The sequence below is a fragment of the Scyliorhinus torazame genome, chromosome 2 (assembly GCF_047496885.1).
Source record: "Scyliorhinus torazame isolate Kashiwa2021f chromosome 2, sScyTor2.1, whole genome shotgun sequence".
NCBI lineage: Eukaryota > Metazoa > Chordata > Chondrichthyes > Carcharhiniformes > Scyliorhinidae > Scyliorhinus > Scyliorhinus torazame.
This window is the reverse complement of record NC_092708.1, coordinates 56,606,105-56,628,358: the sequence shown is the minus strand read 5'-3', so window position 1 is coordinate 56,628,358 and position 22,254 is coordinate 56,606,105. Positions and strand designations below refer to the sequence as shown.

Here is a 22,254-nt window from a genome sequence, read left to right as displayed (position 1 = left end):
GCTTTTGGAGCGCAGCTCCTTCATCAGGTGAATGAAGAGGTGGGTTCCACAACCACATATGTAGACAAAGTCAATGATGAAAGATGATACTTTGAATGCGAGTGTTCGCAGCTAATTAAGTTTTTACAAGTCTTGATGGAGAGACTGGAGAGAGGGATAATTACAGGTTATTCCTCTCTCCAGTCGCTCCGTCTGGACCTGTAAAGACTTAATTCCCTGCAAAGACTCGTATTCAAAGTATCATCTTGCATCATTATTTTGTCTATATATGTGGTTGTGGAACCCACCTCTTCACTCACCTGATGAAGGAGCTGAGCTCCGAAAGCTAGTGATTCATTATCTATCCCACGAGATTGAAAGAGCCCGATAATTATAATTTATTTGAGACCATTAGAATTATTGTTTTGCATTTTAGTATAATGGGATCGCATAGTTCAAATTTTAAAAATTGGATGCTGAATATTTAGTGACAATGTATTCTATTTATTACATTTCTTTTGGAAACACTTCCAACATCTCTCTTTACCTCCTCACTGCAAAGTTACCTCAGTGAGGTGTCTATGTATTTGGCTGAAGCAACTCTCAGCCATAGAGGCTGTCGTACACGGGTGCAGAGGAAAACAAAAACAGATTGAAAGGGATCGTAACCAGTTTCGGGATCATGGTGATTTCTTCAACCCATCTATTTTTTTCAACTGTATCACTTGGTACTCCAGCAGCGGTGTTCTTGCCCCTCTAAAAAACTTTGCTAAAATGTGACATATCTGATGGTGCAGTCTTTACTGATTCAAGACCAGGACTGCAGCGGGAATGCTCGTGAAAGGGACTCAATAACCTAGCGAATCAGTGATAGAATCAACATCCTTTATTAATGCAATAGCCTTTTGATTAACGCAAGTTGTGTGTTTGTATTATGTTGTAGATCAAGTATTCGGCTGCCATTTGGCCACTCTGTGCAGGCGAGAGGGAGCCACAGTCCCAAGATTTGTGAAGCTTTGCATCGAGGCTGTGGAAAAAAGAGGTAGGTGGCAGCTTAATAATACTCCTTTGCTTCTCTCAGTCGAATTACGGAAAACACCATCAGGTATCATACAGACCTCACTTAAGTGTAAAGTGTGCCCAAAATGACTCAACCGTTAACAGGAATACAATTACAAAGCTTCATTTAGTTGCTTCACAATTTACTCTGCTGTCCCACAAACCACCTTTTCACTCGTCCACAATTCAAAAACTATTCTGAAAAGAAAAAAATGTGAGGGAAGGATTCTGGCAATGATACGATGATAGTTTATATCAAATGTAAACATTTGTCCACTATAAACACAGAACAGGCATCTAGATGTTAAACATGTACTTTAGCTCACTAATCCCTGCAAGATGTGGTGGCGGAGTGGGCACAGGGTGGGGATTTATTTTCTGGCGATGTCCATCTGCTGATCTGCCTGTGAACTCTAACTTGTCAGTGGCTTTAAAATGTTTCGGGAGGTTATAACAAAACCTCTTCAGTATCTTGTCTTTAGCTCAGTCTGGCAACTGCGCATTATCACAATTAGTTTATGTCGATGAGGAACACAGAACGCAATAACTTGAAGGTGACACACAGACTGTCTCTAAGTCGGTTCATGTCGGACAAGCAATAGGTTGTTTACCAGCATGTGTGCTAATTGTTTTCTAAGGTGAATCACACATTTTCGCACTATCCTATAAGCACAGCAAGTGTAGGATGTGCGAGATTTCCTCTCTATTTAAGTAAATAACTACTCAGTGTTTACAGTAAACATTCGACATTAGATTGTTTTCATGAATCACCATTCAGGGAAAACTGTGCCGAGTGTATATTCATGGAAACATCAATATCTTTGGTACTATCTGCTTGCTGTATGAAGTATTATGCTCCGTTGCAAGCTCATAGATTCATAGAATTCTTACAGTATATATAGAGGCCATTCGGCCCATTGAGTCTGCATCGTCACTCTGAAAGAGCACCTGCTAACCCACCTAACCTTCACATACCTGGACACCAAGGAGCAATTTTTTTCATGGCCAATCCACCACAGCTTTGGCATGTGGGAGAAAACCAAAGTACTCGGAGGAAACCCACGCAGACACGGGGAGAATGTACAAACTCCACACAGGCAGTCACCCAAGGCCGGAATTGAACCCTGGTCCCTGGCGCTGTGAGGCAGCAATGCTAACCACTGTGCCACTGTGCCGCCCCACTCATAAGAGTGAACCAGTTGGTGATGTTCTGAGGTAATCTTATATTTTATAAAACTGCCCATAATTATTTGTTAATTGGCACCAAACTGGTAGTTTTACTTTGTTTGCAAGAATATTAGTGCGAGCAAGGAAAAGGTCACACTAATGGAACTTAGGATGCTTTACTCATAGAATCATACAATTTATAGTGCAGAAGGAGGCTATTCAGCCCATCGAGACTGCACCAGCCCTTGGAAAGAGCACCCTACTTAAGCCCACACCTCCGCCCTATCCCCGTAATCCAGTAACCCCACCTAACCTTTATGGTGACTAAAGGCAATTTTGCATGGCCAATCCACCTAACCTGCACATCTTTGGACTGTGGGAGGAAACCCATGCAGACACGGAGAGAACATGCAGACTCTGCACAGTGACCCAAGACGGTAATCAAAACTAGGAGCTGTGAAGCAACAGTGCTAACCACTGTGCTACCGTGCCACCCCATTAAATTTGCACCAGGTAGTGACGTTCTGAGGTAATCTTATATTTGGGGTAACATACAAAAACTGCCCATGAGAATTTGTTAATTGGCACCAAACTGGCAGTTTTACTTTGGCTGATGCATTGTTGGATCAGCACACATTGGGCGGGATTCTCTGACCCTCTGCGCCGGAAATTAGTTCCGCGATTCTCCGCAGCCCCGCCAGTCGTGCACGCGCGGTCGACCGCCGCCAGTCGGGGGACGTTGGAACAGGCCCCCGCAGCGATTCTCCACGGTCGACCGGCCAAACTCCTGCCAGCGTGGTTTACATCTGGTACCACCCGACGGGAGCTGCGACCCGCGGCGGCGATCCTGGTGGGGGGGCGGGGTGTATCTGACTCCAGGGTGGCCTCAGCGGTGACCCCGCGATCGGGGGCCACCGATCGCCGGGTCATCGTGATCTGTGGGGGACCTATCTTACTCCGTGCGGGCCCGCTGTGTGACTTCATGTCGGTGGCGCCCGCGCTGATGTGGGTCACCACGCACATGCGCAGACTCGCTTGCGGCCGCCATGCGCATGCGCAGCCACATGCCCTGGACAGCAGGGCCTCGCCAGCAACCAGAGCTGTGGGATGCATGCTGGGGCTTAGCTAGCCCCCTGGAAAACAGAGAATCACCCCGGACTTCGAGGAAAAAGTCCGGAGTGATTCTCGCCCTTTTTCCGGCGGGCGTGGTGTGGTAATACCAGGTATTGCAGTACCTGAGAGGTGAATGACCATTGGCTAGACCGCGGGGTCTACCATTGGGTAATGTACATAGCCCCGGGGCTAAGAACCGGTGCCATCCCAGCAGCCTTCACTTCTGTAACATCGCTGCTGGGCACAGTTCTATCTGATTAAAGTTGAATCGATATGACTCCTCGTGGTCTCAAGAGTATTGATTGTGCATCACTTAGTTCCCAAAAGGGAGAATCCTGGCCGTCCTCTGCATCTAACCTATGCCGTTTGTGATCTGAAAGTGTTTGGGGCCATTGCTAAGCGCAAAATAAAAAATTCTGTCTAATATCATTGTCTTTGTTGATATCAGTTTGACTGATTTGGTCCTCCCATTTCTTGAGTCAGATATTTATTGATGCAAACCCTACATACACAGAGACTGGTTTGATGTTCGCCTCCAGCCCCCTCCTCGCCTTTTAGCAGGAATGGGTTAAGATAGCCATCTTCCTGAGATGGGGAAGGAGGCAAATTTAGATGGCAGAGTCACATTCTGATGACTTCATCACGAGAAGGATGCTATATTCACTGTGGGCCTGACTACGGACCACACAATCTTAGAACTACCAGTGACAGATGAAGGCAGCAAGATTCCTGGCCCCAGTTAAAACTGGTCCTTCTGTGTCACACTATGAGAGGTGCCATTCTTCAGATGAGACTTTAATTCAAAATGCTCTGGAGATAAAACAAAATCCGATGGCATTGAAAGAGCAAGGTTTTCCTGATTTCCAATCATCCCTGACCAAAAACAGATGAACCTATTCATCGCATTTGCCATTTTGGGGACCTTAACAGCTGCATTTGCCATAAAACAGGATGACTACACTTCAGTAGTGAACTATTGGCCGTAAATACTTTTAAATGCCCTAAGAATTTGAAGACTTCTCAGATCTTGTGCTTTTTATTTTAACAGATGGAAAAGCTGTGAAATATATAATGTCTTTCTTTATATGTACACGTGAGACACCAGATGAAGTGATAGCAGGTACATGCTGTGCTCAGCCCAAGGTCCCCTGCCCTAGAAATAAACCTGAAGTAACAGACAACAATAACTTGTATTTGTATAGCAACTTAGCACAAAAAACGTCTTAAAGTGCCTTACAAAAGTGGAAGAAGGAAGAAAAAGTAAATAAAATAGGTGAATAAAAGTAATGCAATGGGCCACAAGCCAACATGCAAGAGTTTGGAGAGGTGACTGAAAATATGTTAAAAAGGATGGATTTTGAGAAAGCTTCTGAAGGTGGAGAAGAAATGGGTTTAGCAAAGCATTCCTAAGTGTAAGGCCAAGGCAGCTAAGAGTCTAAACTTGTTTGGGTGATTGATTCTGAAAAGCAGAACTCACAGAGTCTAAATAGTTCATAGAGTGAAACATTATTGGACATTGTAAGATATGTACACCAGGGCTATACTGTTAGAATGAAGTCATAACCAACAAGAGTTCAGCCTGTAAAATCAAGCACAGAGGTTAATAGGCTCAGTTCATGACACTCCTAATTTTTGGATGATAGATTTTAATCACCAGACTCAGAAACACCATGAATCAGGGGTACTGACCTCTGCACTCTTTTCACTTGTCTGTGATACTGTTCAGTGAACCACTACGCAGAGGGCATAGCTTCTATGAAGTTAGCAATACCTTCCATCAGACAGTGAGGTCCTTTGTGATCTCGGCAAAGTGGCTCACATTCAAATAAATAAATTTTACTTCAATAAGGACTGGGCCATTTGAATACGTTCATATTTTTTATTAGCTTTAAGGTCGCCATCATCTATGGGATCCTTTCACAAATCTGACAACTGGGAGCTATCTGCATTTCTGACTTTCAAAAACTCAGTGGGAAATTTATCAAAACACTTTGGGCCAGGATTCAAAAGACTCATCTCAGTGTGGGATTACGAATGCTTCATTTTCAGTTCCCTTGCACTGGTTCCATGGAATTATAATGAGAATGTCACAGAAGTCTTGTATTCCCACCATGATTGAGAAAATTGAAAATGATTCACTAGTTATAAATGCAGTTTCTTCAGGGCAGCACGATGGCGCACTGGTTAGCACAGCTGCCTCACAGCGCCAAGGTCCCAGGTTCGACCCCGCCTCTAGGTCCGTGTGGAGTTTGCACATTCCCCCCATGATTGCGTGGGTTTTGCCCCCACAACCCAAAGAGGTGCAGGTTAGGTGGATGGGCCGCGCTAAATTGCCCCCTAATTGGAAAAAATGAATTGGGTACTCTAAATTTATATTTTAAAAAAATAAATGCTGTTTCTCGATCTATCTGAAAAATATAGACATTCTTCATCATCATTCAATTGACTGAAAACTGCCGGTTGCACCACTAGACTGTAGTAGTCATTTGTTTTTAACTGTTTTTAAACAAGCAATGATCCGTGATTTGGACAGTGCTATTTTCTGTAGCAGCTTGAAAGTAACCCAATAAACATAAGCATTTTGATGGGATAAGTTTTGAAAGTCAAGTCATAAATTATTCCTTCAGCTTAAAGGCCTTGCAAGAACCTAGGGCGCGATTCTCCACTCCCACGCCGGTTGGGAGCATCGGCTGGGCCGCCAAAATTTCCGGGGACGCCGGTCCGACGCCCTCCCACGATTCTCCCAAGCGGCGGGAACGGCCCGGTCGGGTTTCGCGGGCCGCAGGCCAGAGAATCGCCGGAGACACCCAAAATGGCGATTCTACGGCACCCCCGTGATTCTGAGGCCCGGATGGGCCGAGCGGCCAGGCCAAAACGGCGGGTTCCCCCTGGCGCCGTCCACACCTGGTCGCTGCAGTCGTGGGCGGTGCGTGAACGCTGGGGGGGGGCGGCCTGTGGGGGGGCGAGGGGGGATCCTGCACTGAGCTTCACCTGCAATGTGGGGTGGCCCGCGATCGGTGCCCACCTATCGTCGGGCCGTCCTCTCTGAAGGAGGACCTCCTTCCTTCCGCGGCCCCGCAAGATCCGTCCCCCATCTTCTTGCGGGGCGGATTTGGACGGGACGGCAACCATGCATGCGCGGATGACGTCTGTTATGCGGCGCCGGCCGCATCATCTATGTGGTGCCGCTTTTACGCGGGCGACAAGGCCTGGCGCGGGTAGATGACGCGGCCCCGATACTGGCCCATTGTCAGGGCCTGAATCGGTCGGGACCGGGGCCGTTCCACGCCGTCGTGAACCTCGACGGCATTCACGACGGCGCGGCCATTGCGAGCTGCAGCGACCACATCTGCAGTAAGTGTTGGCTGCTCGAAGAGCTCCGGCTCAGAGTTGATGAGCTGGAGTCTGAGCTTCAAACACTGAGGCACATCCGGGAGGGGGAGACTTACCTGGACACTGTGTTTCAGGAGGCAGTCACACCTGTCAGAGTAAGTAGTTTAAATCCTGCTAGTGGCCAGGGACAGCAGGGTGTGACTGCAAGTCAGGCAGGTAAAGGGAACCAGCAGTCAGGAACTCAGGAGCCTCAGCCCTTGACTCTGTCCAACAGGTATGAGGCACTTGCTCCCTGTGTGGATGGCGAACAGGGTTGCAGGAAGGATGAGTCAGCTGACCAAGGCACCATGGTTCAACAGGCCATTCAAGGGGAGGGAGTAAATAGGCAAGTTGTAGTTGTAGGGGATTCTATTATCAGGGAGATAGATAGTATCCTTTGTGAGCAGGATAAAGAGTCCCGCATGGTATGGTGCCTGCCCGGTGCTAGGATGCGGGATATCTCTGACCGGCTTGAAAGGATACTGGAGAGGGAGGGGGAGGATCCAGTTGTTGTGGTCCATGTCGGTACCAACAACATAGGCAAGTCTAGGAAAGAGGACCTGTTCAGAGATTATAAAGAACTAGGATTCAAATTAAAAAACAGGTCCTTAAGGGTCATAATCTCCGGATTACTGCCCGAACCACGTGCAAATTGGCATAGGGAGGCAAGAATAAGGGAAGTTAACACATGGCTGAAAGAGTGGTGTGGGAATGAGGGGTTCCTTTTCATGGGACACTGGCATCAGTTTTGGGACAGGGGGGACCTATACCGTTGGGATGGTCTCCACCTGAACCGAGCTGGGACCAGTGTTCTGGCGAAAAGAGTAAATAGGGTGGTCAATAGGAATTTAAACTAAAGATTGGGGGCGAAGGGAAAGTCAGAGAACCAAGAGGTGAAGTAATCAGTGGGAAGCGTAGCTGCTTAGGAATACAAAAAAGCACGAAAAGACAGAACTCAGGAGAGGTTACAATAGTCCCCATCCCACAAAATATGACACAATGTATGGAAAGGCTCAGTAAACCAAGGTCCACCACACTAAGAAAACAAAAAGGGACGGTCAATAGAGAATTAAAGGTGCTATATTTAAATGCGCGCAGTGTACGGAACAAGGTAGATGAGCTTGTGGCCCAGATTGTGACTGGCAGGTATGATGTGGTAGGCATCACAGAGACATGGTTGCAGGGGGTTCAGGACTGGCATTTAAACATCCAGGGATTCACAACCTATCGAAAAGACAGAGAGGTGGGCAGAGGGGGCGGGGTTGCCTTGTTAATTAGGAATTAAATTAAATCAATAGCACTAAACGACATAGGGTCGGATGATGTGGAGTCTGTGTGGGTAGAGTTGAGGAACCACAAAGGCAAAAAAACCATAATGGGAGTTATGTACAGGCCTCCTAACAGTGGTCAGGACCAGGGGCACAAAATGCACCACGAAATAGAAAGTGCATGTCAGAAAGGCAAGGTCACAGTGATCATGGGGGACTTCAATATGCAGCTGGACTGGGTAAATAATGCTGCCAGTGGACCCAAGGAAAGGGAATTCATTGAATGTTTACAGGAGGGCTTTTTGGAACAGCTTGTGATGGAGCCCACGAGGGAACAGGCCATTCTGGACTTAGTGTTATGTAATGAGCCAGACTTGATTAAAGATCTTAAAGTAAGGGAGCACTTAGTAGGCAGTGATCATAATATGGTCACAAGATAATGAATGGCTTAGATAGGGTGGATGTAGGGAAGTTGTTTCCATTAACAGGGGAGACTAGAACCTGGGGGCACAGCCTTAGAATAAAAGGGAGTCACTTTAGAACAGAGATGAGGAGAAATTTCTTCAGCCAGAGAGTGGTGGGTCTGTGGAATTCATTGCCACAGAGGGCGGTGGAGGCCGGGACGTTGAGTGTCTTTAAGACAGAAGTTGATAAATTCTTGATTTCTCGAGGAATTAAGGGCTAAGGAGAGAGAGCGGGTAAATGGAGTTGAAATAAGCCATGATTGAATGGTAGAGTGGACTCGATGGGCCGAATGGCCTTACTTCCACTCCTATGTCTTATGGTCTTATGGCCACTTCGGCGTGGGAGTGGAGAATCGTGCCCCTTAAATGCACATTGCTTTTTTAAAACATCATTCATGATATATGGGTGTCGCTAGCTGAGTTAGCACTGATTGCTCTTGAACTGAGGCCATTTAAGAGTCAACCACATTGCTGTGTAGGCCAGACCAGGTAAGGATAGCAGATTTCCTTCCCTAAAAGGACAATAATAGTGAACCAGATGGGCTTGTAAGACAATTGACAATGGTTTCAACATTAGACTTTTAATTCAAATTCCATCACCTGCCATGGTGGGATTCGAACCGGGGTTCCAAAAGCATTACCGTGGGTCTCTGGATTACTAGTCCAGTGACAATACCACTGTGCCACCACTTTCCTTACAGAAGTCATCTGGGTAGGCTTCGGGAAAAAGAACAGAAGAGGTTTTTCTGCCCCTCAGCAGTTGAGTTGAATACTTGATTATTGCTAAGATTCCCCCAAAATTAAGAAAACATATAATAACTTTCTTTGAGCTCAGGCTTTAAATTTACACATTGTAGATTCATGGAGAATCAAAAATTGGGGGGGAAAATAAACATGCAGTGCCTCAGACTCATTTTATCATATTTCAAAAATGCCAATAACAATTTTTTTTTCTATACATTTAAAATGGGGAAATATGGCTGGCCCATTTAACTTTTCCTTCAGGCAACTCGTGTTAGTTTCTTCTTATGTTTTTCCACACACTATAACTATAAAAACTTTCCTCAGATTTTGCACTTAATACCAAAATATCACTGCTTGTGCATATGTTACTTCTAAATCTACTTTTTCAATTAGTTACCCAACCATCTGCATCATCAGCCTTCACGTATGGTATAAGGAAATTTCTCACCTGTCTAATTTAGGCAAACAGATGAGGTAAGTGTTACAATGACGTCATGAACCAGTCAAAAAGATTCTCAAAAGAGCAAAATAGCTTCCAAACAACCTTTGGCATTATTAATCCTGGATCCAGAACATTGTTAGTTTACCAAGATGAACCTGATTTGCTTTAGCTTGATCTTCTAAGTCCTGAAGGTGTAACGAGGGGCGACATTCTCCGACCCCCTGCCGGGTCGGAGAATCGCCGGGGGCTGGCGTGAATCCCGCCCCCGCCGGTTGGCGGGCCCCCCCGCTCGATTCTCCGGCCCGGATGGGCCGAAGTCCCATCGATAAATTTCCTGTCCCGCCGGCGTAAATTAAATCACCTACCTTACCAGCGGGACCAGGCGGCGTGGGCGGGCTCCGGGGTCCTGCGGGGCGATCTGGCCCCGGGGGGTGCCCCTACGGTGGCCTGGCCCGCGATCGGGGCTCACCGATCCGCAGGCGGGCCTGTGCCGTGGGGGCACTCTTTCCCTTCCACCTCCGCCACGGTCTCCACCATGGCGGAGGCGGAAGAGACTCCCTCCACTGCGCATGCACGGGAAACTGTCAGCAGCCGCTGACGCTCCCGCGCATGCGCCGCCCCGAGATGTCATTTCCACGCCAGCTGGCGGAGCACCAAAGACCGTTTCCGCCAGCTGGCGGGGTGGAAATTCCTCCGGCGTCGGCTTAGCCCCTCAATGTTGGGACTCGGCCCCCAAAGATGAGGAGCATTCCGCACCTTTGGGGCGGTGCGATGCCCGGCTGATTGGCGCCGTTTTGGGCGCCAGTCGGCGGACATCGCGCCGTTTCGGGAGAATTTCGCCCCAGATTTCAGAGCTCACTCTGAGAAGTAGCGCTATGAACAATCGCCTCTCACCTGGCCACTTCTTCAGTTCCCTTGATAAAATTCTTCCCAACCTATCAGTTCCACTGAAGAAGCAGTCCCCACGTCCACCCTGGTTGTTTAAACTAGAATGATTGGTTAAAACAGCAGTTAATGACCTAGTTAAATATCTTAGTTACTTAACAGCTGCAACGGAGTTCCTGTCTTGCTCACAAATCCACCCAGCTGAAACCTGGAAGCAGGCAGAATAATGTCAAATTACCAACCTGACATTTTTTGGGGGGATTTAACTTGCCCTCATGCACTCAAGCCCCCAAACCCTTTGTCCGTAACAACTCCCCCCATTCTTGCAGGTGACCAAAATCTTGTTCTAAGATGCTGGAAAGAGAGGTGAAGAGGCAGGGAGGGCTAAGAAGCATATTTCAGAGATTAGAACCTAGGAAGACGAAGGAACGACAGCCCTGACTGGGGAAACACCAGAATTGGAAAAATGAGAAGGTCTCAGGGGTATATATGGTCGGAGGGAATTGCAGGCGTAGGACAGGGAGATGTCATGGAGAGATTTGAACATGGGGATGAGAATTTTTAAATTGGCTGGCTGTAGACTCAATCTTAATTTGTACCAGTCAGGGTCAATGTAGCGAGGATACATGCCCAAGGGCTGCCAGGATGTATATAGAACATAGAATTTACAGTGCAGAAGGAGGCCATTCGGCCCATCGAGTCTGCACTGGCCCTTGGAAAGAGCACCCCACTTAAGCCCCACACCTCCTCCCTATCCCTGTAACCCAGTAACCCCACCTAACCTTTTTGGACACTAAGGGCAAGTGAGCATGTCCAGTCCACCTAACCTCCACATCTTTGGACTGTGGGAGGAAACCGGAGCACCCGGAGGAAACCCACGCAGACACGGGGAGAAGTGCACACTCCGCACAGACAGTGACTCAAGCTGGGAATCGAACCTGGGACCCTGGAGCTGTGAAGCGTGCTGACCACTGTGCTACCGTGTTGCCCTGTATCTGAGTTCTTATTAATTCAGCAAAGTGTCTTCCCAGTCCTAAGCCAATACATGTTATTTACTTATTGATTGGGCCATGCTTTCAGTTACTAAGGCTCTGAACTCTGAAATTCTTTCTCTGAAGCGCTCTGTCACTCTACTTCCTTTAAAAAAAAATGTTTTAATCTCTAGCTCTGCGACTAAGTTTTTGGTCACCTATCCCAATATGGGTTGACACCAAACAACATCCCTGTGAAATGCCCTGTGATTGTTATTCCTTTGAGGGTGCTACATAACGACAGGTCAATGTCGTCATTCAGCCATATCCTCTGGTTATAGTTTTGTCACAGAGTATTACCACTTTCAGCACAACAGTATATCTGCAACGGTGTAAACCTTTTTGCTCCTGTGCATGCGGCAAGTCACGGTAGACGCTGACCTTTATGCATTGGTCCGAGTCGAATATCAAATAACATGAAATCAAAATTAGACATCAGGGGCGAGATTCTCCGACCCCCCGCTGGGTCGGAGAATCGCCGGGGGCTGGCGTGAATCCCGCCCCCGCCGGTTGCTGAATTCTCCGGCACCGGAGATTCGGCGGGGGCAGGAATCGCGCCACGCCGGTTGCTGAATTCTCCGGCACCGGAGATTCGGCGGGGGCAGGAATCCCGCCCCCGCCGGTTGCTGAATTCTCCGGCACCGGAGATTCGGCGGGGGCAGGAATCGCGCCACGCCGGTTGGCGGGCCCCACCCCCGCGATTCTCCGGCTCGAATGGGCCGATGTCCCGCTGCTCGGATGCCTGTCCCGCCGGCGTGGATTAAACCACCTCTCTTACCGGCGGGACAAGGCGACGCGGGCGGGCTCCGGGATCCTGGGGGGGGCGCGGGGCGATCTGGCCCCGGGGGGTGCCCCCACGGTAGGCCTGGCCCGCGATCGGGGCCCACCGATCCGCGGGCGGGCCTCTGCCGTGGGGGCACTCTTTTCCTTCCGCCTTCGCCACGGTCTCGACCATGGCGGTGGCGGAAAAGACTCCCTCCACAGCGCATGCGCGGGGTGCCGTGAGCGGCCGCTAACGCTCCCGCGCATGCGCCGCCCGGCAATGTAATTTCTGCGCCAGCTGGCGGGGCACTTGCGCCAGCTGGCGGGGCAGAAATCAGTCTGGCGTGGGCCTAGCCCCTCAAGGTTAGGACTCGGCAGGTCAAGGGGCGGAGGATTCCGCACCTTTGGGGCGGCGCGATGCCGGACTGATTTGCGCCATTTTTGGCGCCAGTCGGCGGACATCGCGCCGATACCGGAGAATTTCGCCCCAGATATTATTAATTCCCTAAAGAGACTGAAAATGCTTGTTTATTTCACTTATACAACGTTCAGTGAGTCACAGGTTCACTCGACAGGTTTGAATGCAGTTGCTGAGTCACCCCTTGTCAAATTTTTGTCACCGTATATTTTGTGGAACTCATACGATGGGCAGTTCGCCCCGGAAAGGTCTGAATTATGGTTGACATTTCATGAACTTCCTAATGTTTTACTGAGCGGGTCAGTGAGCCAAAATTTATGAGCTCTGCAAACCTCGAATTGCAAGAAGTTCATCCTGTGATCCTCTAACAACAGCTTTCCCTTCTAAACAAAGGCAGTAAGTAAATCAGTTCAGAGATACAGCTTCCTGCTTTCTGTTGTCAAACAGCACATTCCTGCTGTATTCTTTTCGTAGTGGGAGAAATAAGGCACATGGACAATTCCCATGAAAGATTCCAGACAAGACAGCATTAAAGATAGAAAAAGGGGTAGGGACTGGTGCAGTTAGGCACCATTTTAATGTTGTTCTCTGTTTACCCTGTATTGAAATTTAGTTGTACTCTCCTCTGGGTGTTTTGTGTAATACCAACCTTTGGCCAACTTAATAGCGAAATGTATAGTCAACACATTAGTCAAACATGAGTGAGAAATCCTATCACCTGGCTAGGAGCAGTGAGCTGCACAGTTTACACAGAATTGTTTACAGTGCAGAAGTAGGCCATTTAGCTCAGTGTCTGCACCGGGTCTCGGAATGATCATTGCACCTTTTTTGTTCCTTAGTTCTAGCCAACTAGATTCTGTTTTTGACCCCTCTGGGACATTCTCCTTCTCCAGCACTGCAATTTTCTCCTGAATGAATACCCAACCCCTCCCTCCATCCTTTTTCTTCTTTTCCTTCCTTTCCTATCGTTCCCCGAATACGTCGTATTCAGGAGTATTTGACACTTAGTCCTGTCCTTCTTTGAGCCAGGTCTCTATTATAGCCACAAGATCATATTTTCACATGGCAATCTGTACCTATAACTCACCAATCTTAATAACCACACTCTATGTATTCACATATATTCACAGTAATCCTGATTAAGACTATTACTTTATGACTCTTACCTCACCTATTAATGTACTATTCCCTACTCTAATGCTAGCTCTCTCAGTATACTGTACACATTGGTATTCATCTCTGATATGATCATCATACCATACCCCTGCTAAAACCTTCCTAATAACACTAGCAAAGGGCCCGATAAGGAACTCAGCCCTGGTTGGTTCTATTTAGATGCAATTTGTCTGCTTTGTACACATGCCATCTCCACCAGATGCAGTTCCAATGCCCCAAGAATCTAAAACCTTCCCTCCTGCACATCTTTCCAGAAAAACAGAAAAACATCCACGTTATCTTCCTATTTCTGCACCCACTCACATGTGGTACGGGGAGTAATCTCGAGATGACTGTTTTTAGGAATCTGTTTGTTAATTTCCTACCTAGCTCCATAGATTCTGACTGCAGGATCACATCTTTTTTTTTGCCGATGTCATTCGTAGCGATGTGGACCACGACTGATGACTGCCCACCCTCCCTCCTCAGGGTGTTCTGCAGCTGCTCAGTGACGTCCTAGACCTGGGCGTCAGAAAGGAAATACACCATCCTGGATTCATGTCTGTGGCTTCAGAAAGACATATCTATTCCTCCAACGATTAAAACACCTATCACTATTGTTCTTCCTTGAATACCCCCCTGTACAGCTAAGCCACTTGTGATATAATAGACTTGGTTCTGGCTGCACTCCCCAGAATACTTCCCAGATAAACCATCACTCTCATCAATATTCAGAACTGAATGCTGATTGGAGAGTGGTATATACGCAGGTAGACTTCTGCACTACATGCCCTTTCCTTCCTGACTGGCTGCTGCTATCCATGTACTATCCACAAAGATCTCAACTTCACACGGGCACTGCAATCGCTCCAGCTGCTGCTCAAGATCCTAAACCAGGAGCTCAAATGCTGCAACTGATGACACTTGCTGCATAATTGGCTATCCTGGATAGATGGCTATCCAAGACGTGGAAAGCATTCTGGAGTTCCCACATAACACAGGATGTGTATGCTCAAGGTTGGAGCAGCCCTGTCTATTTTGCTAATTATTAATTAATAGCATTGTTACTGCTAATACGTCTCACTACTGGCAATAAACCTTATCAATGCTAATAAAAATGTATCAATACTGAAAAACCTTACTGTATTAATAAGCCTTATTAGTTTAGTTCACGACACATTGATGACTTGTAAAACAATTGTTTGAAACACAATGCCTGCTAAATTATTATATTTTCTCAACAATTTCCTACATCTATGAGCAAACCCCCTATGTTGTTGCTCAAAGTACTCAAGACATTTTACAATCATATGCGGGCTCTATCAAAGTGTTTTACGCGCGGCTCTGACTAATCAGCATTCGAACCAGCCTTGTGAATGGAAAGTGGGTTCTGCCAGAACTGGAATGGAATCACAGGATACGACAATATTTTGAGGGAGGCTGTGGGGGGAGTGAGTACCAGAGTAAAGAACATTGAACACATTAAGGCAAGCTTCAGGATATGGAATCCCTGGCAGAAGGATGACCGGCAATGAAAGTAATGGGGAAGAAGGTCTTTTCTTTGGCGGTCACTCACTAACAAGTATGATTGTCCACCTAAGAAACTGTGTGTGTTACTGGCCATGAGCTCTGTGGGTCCTCGTGTAGCTGATGAGCCCGATCCTAGAGCTGCACCTTCGGCCTCACACTTGGTGGATGTTTCCGGTAGGTGGGGCCTATCCTTGGACTCTAGATCACTGGTATTCTTTTCTCAGGCTCCCTTTCTAGGCCTCCTTTTGCCACTGGGTTTCCCCGAGGAATTGTGTCCTTTCAATTAGGAAGTTCCTCAAAGAACGTCTCTTCCGAGCAAGAGTCTCCCTGGCATTGATGTCCATGTTGTATTCCTTGAGGTGGGCCTTCAGGGTGTCTTTGAAGAACTTCCTTTGTCCTCTTCTTGTTTAAGAGCCTTGTTTGAGCTGGGTGAAGAATATTTGCTTTGGCTGGTCCAGCGGAGATGGTTTTGGATGATCATGGCCTCGATACTGGTGCTCCTGGCTCTTTCAAGGATGCTGATTTTAATACCCCTGTCCTCCCAGTTGATACAGAGAATCTGTCTCAAACAATGTTGATGCTGCCTCTCCAGGGCCTTGAGGTGAAGGCTGTACGTAGTCCAGGTTTCTGAGCCATATAACAGAGTTGGGATGGTGACTGCCTTATACATGTGGATCTTGGTGTCAGCACAGATGTTGTGGCCGTCAAAGCCTTGCATCCATTGGCATCTGTAGGAGGCGCTCATGGATTGGATACAGCATTGGATCTCTGCATCAATGTCAATCTCAGATCATAGAACAGTACCGCAGAGTACAGGCCCTTTGGCCCACAATGAGAGGTGATTCCCCAGGTTGGGGAAATGTTCCACGATTGGTAGGGTCTCTCCATTGATGGAGAGAGAGGCCGGATCTTGTCCTGGGGTGGGTTGGTAAAGCACTTGAGTCTTCTTGAGATTGAGGCTGAGATTAATTCTTTGGGATGCTTCCACAAAGGTATTGAACATGGCTTGGAGATTCTCTTCTGAGAGAATGAAGATGGTAATGTCATCAATGTACTGAAGTACCACGAGCGATGTGAGAATCATTTTCTCCTTGGATTTCAACCAATTGAGTTGAAACATTTTCCCTCAATCCTGTAGACAATGTCCACTCCACTGGGAAGCTTGCTCTTGACAAGGTGAAATATAATGGTATTGGAAATGGCGATGACACATCCATGCTTGATTCCAGTCTTGACCACGAAGGTTTCTGTCTTATTTCCGACAGTGAGGACTGTCGCTGATATCTTGACGTGGAAGAGTCAGAGAATGTTGATGGATTTCTCTGGACAGCCAGCTTTGACAGTAGGGAGACTTCTCGGTAGATTCCACAGTCCGCTTTGTCCCCTTTCTTGAAGAAGGTGGGCATGACGGCATCCCTGAGGTCGGCAGGAAATTCTTCTCTGTCTCAGAATTTCAAGAGCAGCCGATGGAGATTTTGAACTACTGCATCTTTTCCATTCTTCACATGTGTATTGGCAGCTTTGACTTCATCCACTCTTGGTGGGAGTCCAAGATCATCTTTGATGGGGAGTTGGGGGATTTCCTCAAGCACGTCATCATCTATGATCATATCACAGTTTAGGAGTTCTTTGATGTGTTCTCTCTAACCAAGGCTGATGTTTTCTTTGTTCCTCAAGAGAGTTCTGTCCTTACTCTTCACTGATTTTAAGCTCAGGGTGTTGGGTTCATATATTTCCTCGGTGTCGTGCTTGTCAGTGAGGAGTTGCAGCTCCTTAGCTTTCTCAGTCCACCATTGGTTCTTGATTTCCCTCGTTCCTCTTTGTACCTCTGCTTTTGTTGATTGATGAGCTCTCCTCTTTGCCTTACTGATTATGTCATTTTTCCAGGCGCAGAGAGCTTTCCTCTTCTTGTCAATGAGGTCATGGATAGTGCAGTTGTCCTCATCAACCAGTCTTAGTGTTTCCGAGTCTTGTAACCAATGGTTTCTCCACAGCTTGAGATGATGGGCTGGATTTTCCACTGTCGGGATTCTCCATTGCGTCGGCAGACCGGGGATTTCCCGACGGCGTGGGGCTGCCCGCAATGGGAAACTGCATTGGCCGGCTGGCGAGATGGAGAATCCCGGGAATCCCAGAAATCTGGGGCGGGATTCTCCGTAATCGGCACGATGTCTGCCGACCGGCGCAAAAAACGGCGCGAATCAGTCCGGCATCGCGCCACCACAAAGGTGCAGAATTCTCCACATCCTTTGGGGCCGAGCCCTTACCTTGAGGGGCAAGGCCCGCGCCGGACTGATTTCCGCCCCGCCAGCTGGCGGGAAAGGCCTTTGGTGCCCCGCCAGCCGGCGCGGCAATGACTTTGCCGGGCGGCGCATGCGTGGGAGCGTCAGCGGCCACTCACGGCATCCCCGCGCATGCGCAGTGGAGGGGGTCTCTTCCGCCTCTGCCATAGAGGAGACCATGGCGAAGGCGGAAGGAAAAGAGTGGCACAGGCCCGCCCGCGGATTGGTGGGCCCCGATCGCGGGCCAGGCCACCGTGGGGGCACCCCCCCAGGGCCAGATCGCCCCGCGCCCCCCCCCCAGGACCCCGGAGCCCGCCCGCGCCGCCGTGTCCCGCCATCCCAAAGTTGGTTCAATCCACGCCGGCTGGCGTGGGTTGACAGTGGCGGGATTTCGGCCCATTGCGGACCGGAGAATCGCCGGGGGATTCCCGCCGACTGGCGCTTTCGGTTCCCACCCCTGACGAATCACCGGCGGCGGAGAATTCATGACACGGCGGGGGCAGGATTCACGCTGGCCTCCGGCGATTCTCCAACCCGGTGGGGGGTCGGAGAATCGCGCCCTGGTGCGGCGGGACGGAGAATCCAGCCCAATGTCTCCGTCCTGAAGCCTGCAACATTCCCTGCCAAGTGACAGGAATGCCCTAGGGTTAAGCTAATAATCTGAATGCATGGTGTGGACAGATACAGATCAGGTCACCCAGAGCACAATTTCTCTGCTCGTCACATGTTTTAAGCCAGGTTGGGACAAAAAGAGGAAACAGATCTGGCACTTTCCAAAGTTCTTTTTGTCAGTTGATCATTCTTCATTGTAAACCAGACTATTGGAAGGAAACTCCCCTGCCGAACATTAATTCAGCAAATCACACTGCAAGTGCTCATTTATCAATGTCGGATGGTGACAGGCTGGCTTTATCCTTAATACCCCATCCACCATGATCAAGCCAACTGTTCAAGGTTCACACATGAACCGAAGCGATTGAGCAAGGTATTTCAGGCTATCTGAAACACAAGGGACCATTCCAGGGTAGGAGCCAATACCTTGAGGCAAGGAGTGAAGGAGATTGCCCTGACTGTATTAATATAGTAGCAATATTACTATTAATTATCAGGCTGTGCATAATGTCTGATAGATTTGGTAGGCCTTTCTAAATCTAATTTTAATTAACTGTGCATTAATAAATAAAACGACATTTTAGAAAAATTAATTGAATAAGTTAGCTTAGTTTGCCACTTAAAAATGGATGTTATATGTGAGCAGAAACAATTACTGGTAATTGCACATTTTAGCAGAGAAAGGCTGGCTCAGCAACATCCTAAATGGTCAATAGCACTCATTTCTACCCTAATTTGCTTTTATTCCAGTAAGAGTACAGATTAATTACTGATAAATAATAAATCTGACAGAACTTTTAATAGAATCACATCATGACATGGCCGTTATTTGCATTTAATGTACTTTACAAGTAGAATAGAGGAACAACCAAGGTGTTCATCTTATTATATCATCCTGTTCACCCTGGCCAGCGAAGTAAAAAATGTAGGTGCTGCAAATACATGACACAGCCCATCAACTTGTGAAAAGAGGAAAGTTTAACATTTTCGTTTAGAGCCTTTACCATACCTGGGAGATAAACCCTTCGGAAGATGGAAAGAGGGTTGATGAAGAGAATATCAGGTAAAAGTCAAGAATTTGTTCAAGCACACAACCAGAACTTTTGTGACGTGTCAGCCTACAGCAATTTGGGTTTTTATCCATAATTCTCAGTTCCCCGTCTCCCAGATTTTGCCCCAAGTCTTCTGAGGAGTGGCAATCACCGTCAGATTGCACTCCGCCCCTGTTTTTCTGCAGCTGGAGCCTGCTCTGCATTTCTGGCTAGATCTTCCGAACCCTGACTTTTTCAAAAATGAGGAGCAGTCTTACATCCAGCTTCTTCCTTGTAGCGCTGCAAAGTCAAGCTGCCGTGATTAATAATAATAATGATCTTTATTAGTGTCACAAGTAGGCTTACGTTAACACTGCAATGAAGCTACTGTGAAAAGCCCCTAGTCGCCACACTCCAGCATCTGTTCGGGTACACAGAGGGAGAATTCAGAATGTCCAATTCACCTAACAAGCACATCTTCCGGGACTTGTGGGAGGAAACTGGAGCGTCCAGAGGAAACCCACGCACACAGGGAGAATGTGCAGACTCCGCACAGACAGTGACCCAAGCCAGGAATTGAACCAGGGTCCCAGGCGTTGTGAAGCAACAGTGCTAACCACTTTGCTACCGTGAATTTGAATTAAGAGTCTTTTTCAAATTGGCAGGCAGTGACTAATGAGGTACCGCAGGGATCGGTGCTAGGACCCCAGCTATTCACAATATATATTAATGATTTAGATGAGAGATCAAAATGTAATATCTCCAGATTTGCCGATGACACCAAGTTGGGTGGGAGGGTGAGTTGTAAGGAGGATGCAGAGATTCTTCAGTGTGATTTGGCCAAGTTTAGTGAGGGAGCAAATGAATGGCAGATGTAGTATAATTTGGAGAAATGTGAGGTGATCCACTTTGTTAGTAAAAGTGAGAAGGCAGAGTATTATCTGAATGTCCTAAACTAGGAGAGGGGAATGTGCAACGAGGCCTGAGTGTACTCGTACACCAGTCAGTGAAGGTAAATATGCAGGTACAGTTGGTGGTAAAGAAGACAAATGGTATGTTGGCCTTCATAGCAAGACGATTCAAGTACAGGAGCAGGGATGTCTTGCTGCAATTATACAGGGCCTTACATTCACCCCCCCCCTCCCCCCCCCCCCCCCCCCCCCACCACCATCTGGCCTAGGCTTGCGAAATCCTACCAACAGTCCTGGCTTGAGACAATTCACACCTCTTTAACCTGGGGTTACCCCTCTCTCTGGATCTGTAAACACTTAATTAACTGCAAATGCTCGCATTCTAAGCATTGTCTTGCATCTTTGAATTTGTCTATATATATGTTTCTGGAACATACCTCTTCATTCACCTGAGGAAGGAGCAATGCTCCGAAAGCTAGTGTTTGAAACAAACCTGTTGGACTTTAACCTGGTGTTGTAAGACTTCTTACTGTGCTCACCCCAGTCCAACGCCGGCATCTCCACATCTTGATTATAATGAATAGCGGAATAGGCTCGAAGGGCCGAATGGCCTCCTCCTGCTCCTATTTGCTATTTGATTAGTAAGTGTTCAGTACCACACTGAAAGGCTACGGCATTTAAATAATTTTTCATTGTGTTAGTAAATGAGTGAATGGATAAGTATGCAAATGAATAGGGCAGGTGAGGTAACTGGGTAGGGTGGCAGCTCACTAGGGTGGTAGAGTGGCAACTGGGTAGGGGGGAAGCTGTGCACATTGGTAGGTGGGTAGGATGGTAGATTGGTAGGGTCACAGCTGGGTCGGATGACAGGTGCTTAGGGTGGCTTGTGGGTAGGATGGCAGCTGGGCAGGGTGGTATGTGGGTCAGTGGTTAGATGGGTCGAGCAGGAGGAATTGTCAAGTTGGGGGCTGGTCATTTTGGTTGGGGAGGGGAGTGGGAGGTCATTTGTATTGTTGAGTGACGGGAGCTCATCAGGTCAGGGGTAATCGGGATGTACGGGGTGGTAATCGGGAAATCAAGGGGGGAGACAGACTTGACAGTTACCCAGGGGTTAAACAAAGATATTTTTGTCTAACAATTCCTGGGTATCTATCCAGTTAAGTAAGCAGGAACGGTTCAAAGTCGCCAATTAAAACTCATAGAGACTTCTTAGGAGGGTCCAAGGGAGCAGGGGAATTGAAACTTCCCAGGAAATTACCACGGAGTCAGTGCATCAGGACTTCCGCAGGATTTTGAAACGTTTTTTGTGGCGTATACCTTGCCTCTGACGATCCCGAGACAGGAAGATCACTGTCAATGTGGATCTCCCCGTGTCTGCGTGGATTTCCTCCGGGTGCTCCAGTTTCCTCCCACAGTGAAAGATGTGCAGGTTAGGTGGATTGGCCATGCTAAATTGCCCTTAGTGTCCAAAAGGTTTAGGTGGGGTTCCTGGGTTATGAGGATAGGGTGGAGGTATGGGCTTGGGTAGGGTGCTGTATCCAAGGGCCGGTGCAGACTCGATGGGCCAAATGGCCTCCTTCTGCACTATTAATTCTATGATCTGTGAAGATCTGAGCCCATTTTAAACCCTGTAAGATTGAGTGGCTATCTTCAGCTCCCTGTTCCGATAAACAATCTGTACCTAAAACTGTAACTGCAACAGAATTCTCATAAACCCCTGCCGAGTGGTACAATAGCAGATGGTGGACGGGGAAGAATTCGGCAGGCGGTCCAAAAATCGGTTTTAACCAGCATCATTTTCCAGTCGGATCTTTCACTAATGCCTGCCATGGCAGATTGGGAAACCCACTGGAAGTCAACATGAAACTCATTGGCATCCTGCTAATGGGATGTAGATGCAGGCCCGGCCATCGACATCTGGGGCGAGATTCTCTGACCCCCCGCCGGGTCGGAGAATCGCCGGGGGCTGGCGTGAATCCCGCCCCCGCCGGTTGCCGAATTCTCCGGCACCGGATATTCGGCGGGGGCG

General features: G+C 47.9%; 1 protein-coding gene across 3 annotated transcripts in view; it reads left to right on the top strand.

Moving 5' to 3' along the window:
• The window catches only part of arhgap15 (Rho GTPase activating protein 15), a 1,048,441-nt gene that overhangs the window by 719,342 nt on the left and 306,845 nt on the right, over window positions 1-22,254 (top strand). For all 3 annotated transcript variants that reach the window (XM_072471657.1, XM_072471649.1, XM_072471663.1), the window contains one exon: window positions 923-1,021. In XM_072471657.1, coding sequence (XP_072327758.1) covers window positions 923-1,021 — 99 coding nt within the window. The remainder of the gene's footprint in view (window positions 1-922; window positions 1,022-22,254) is intronic.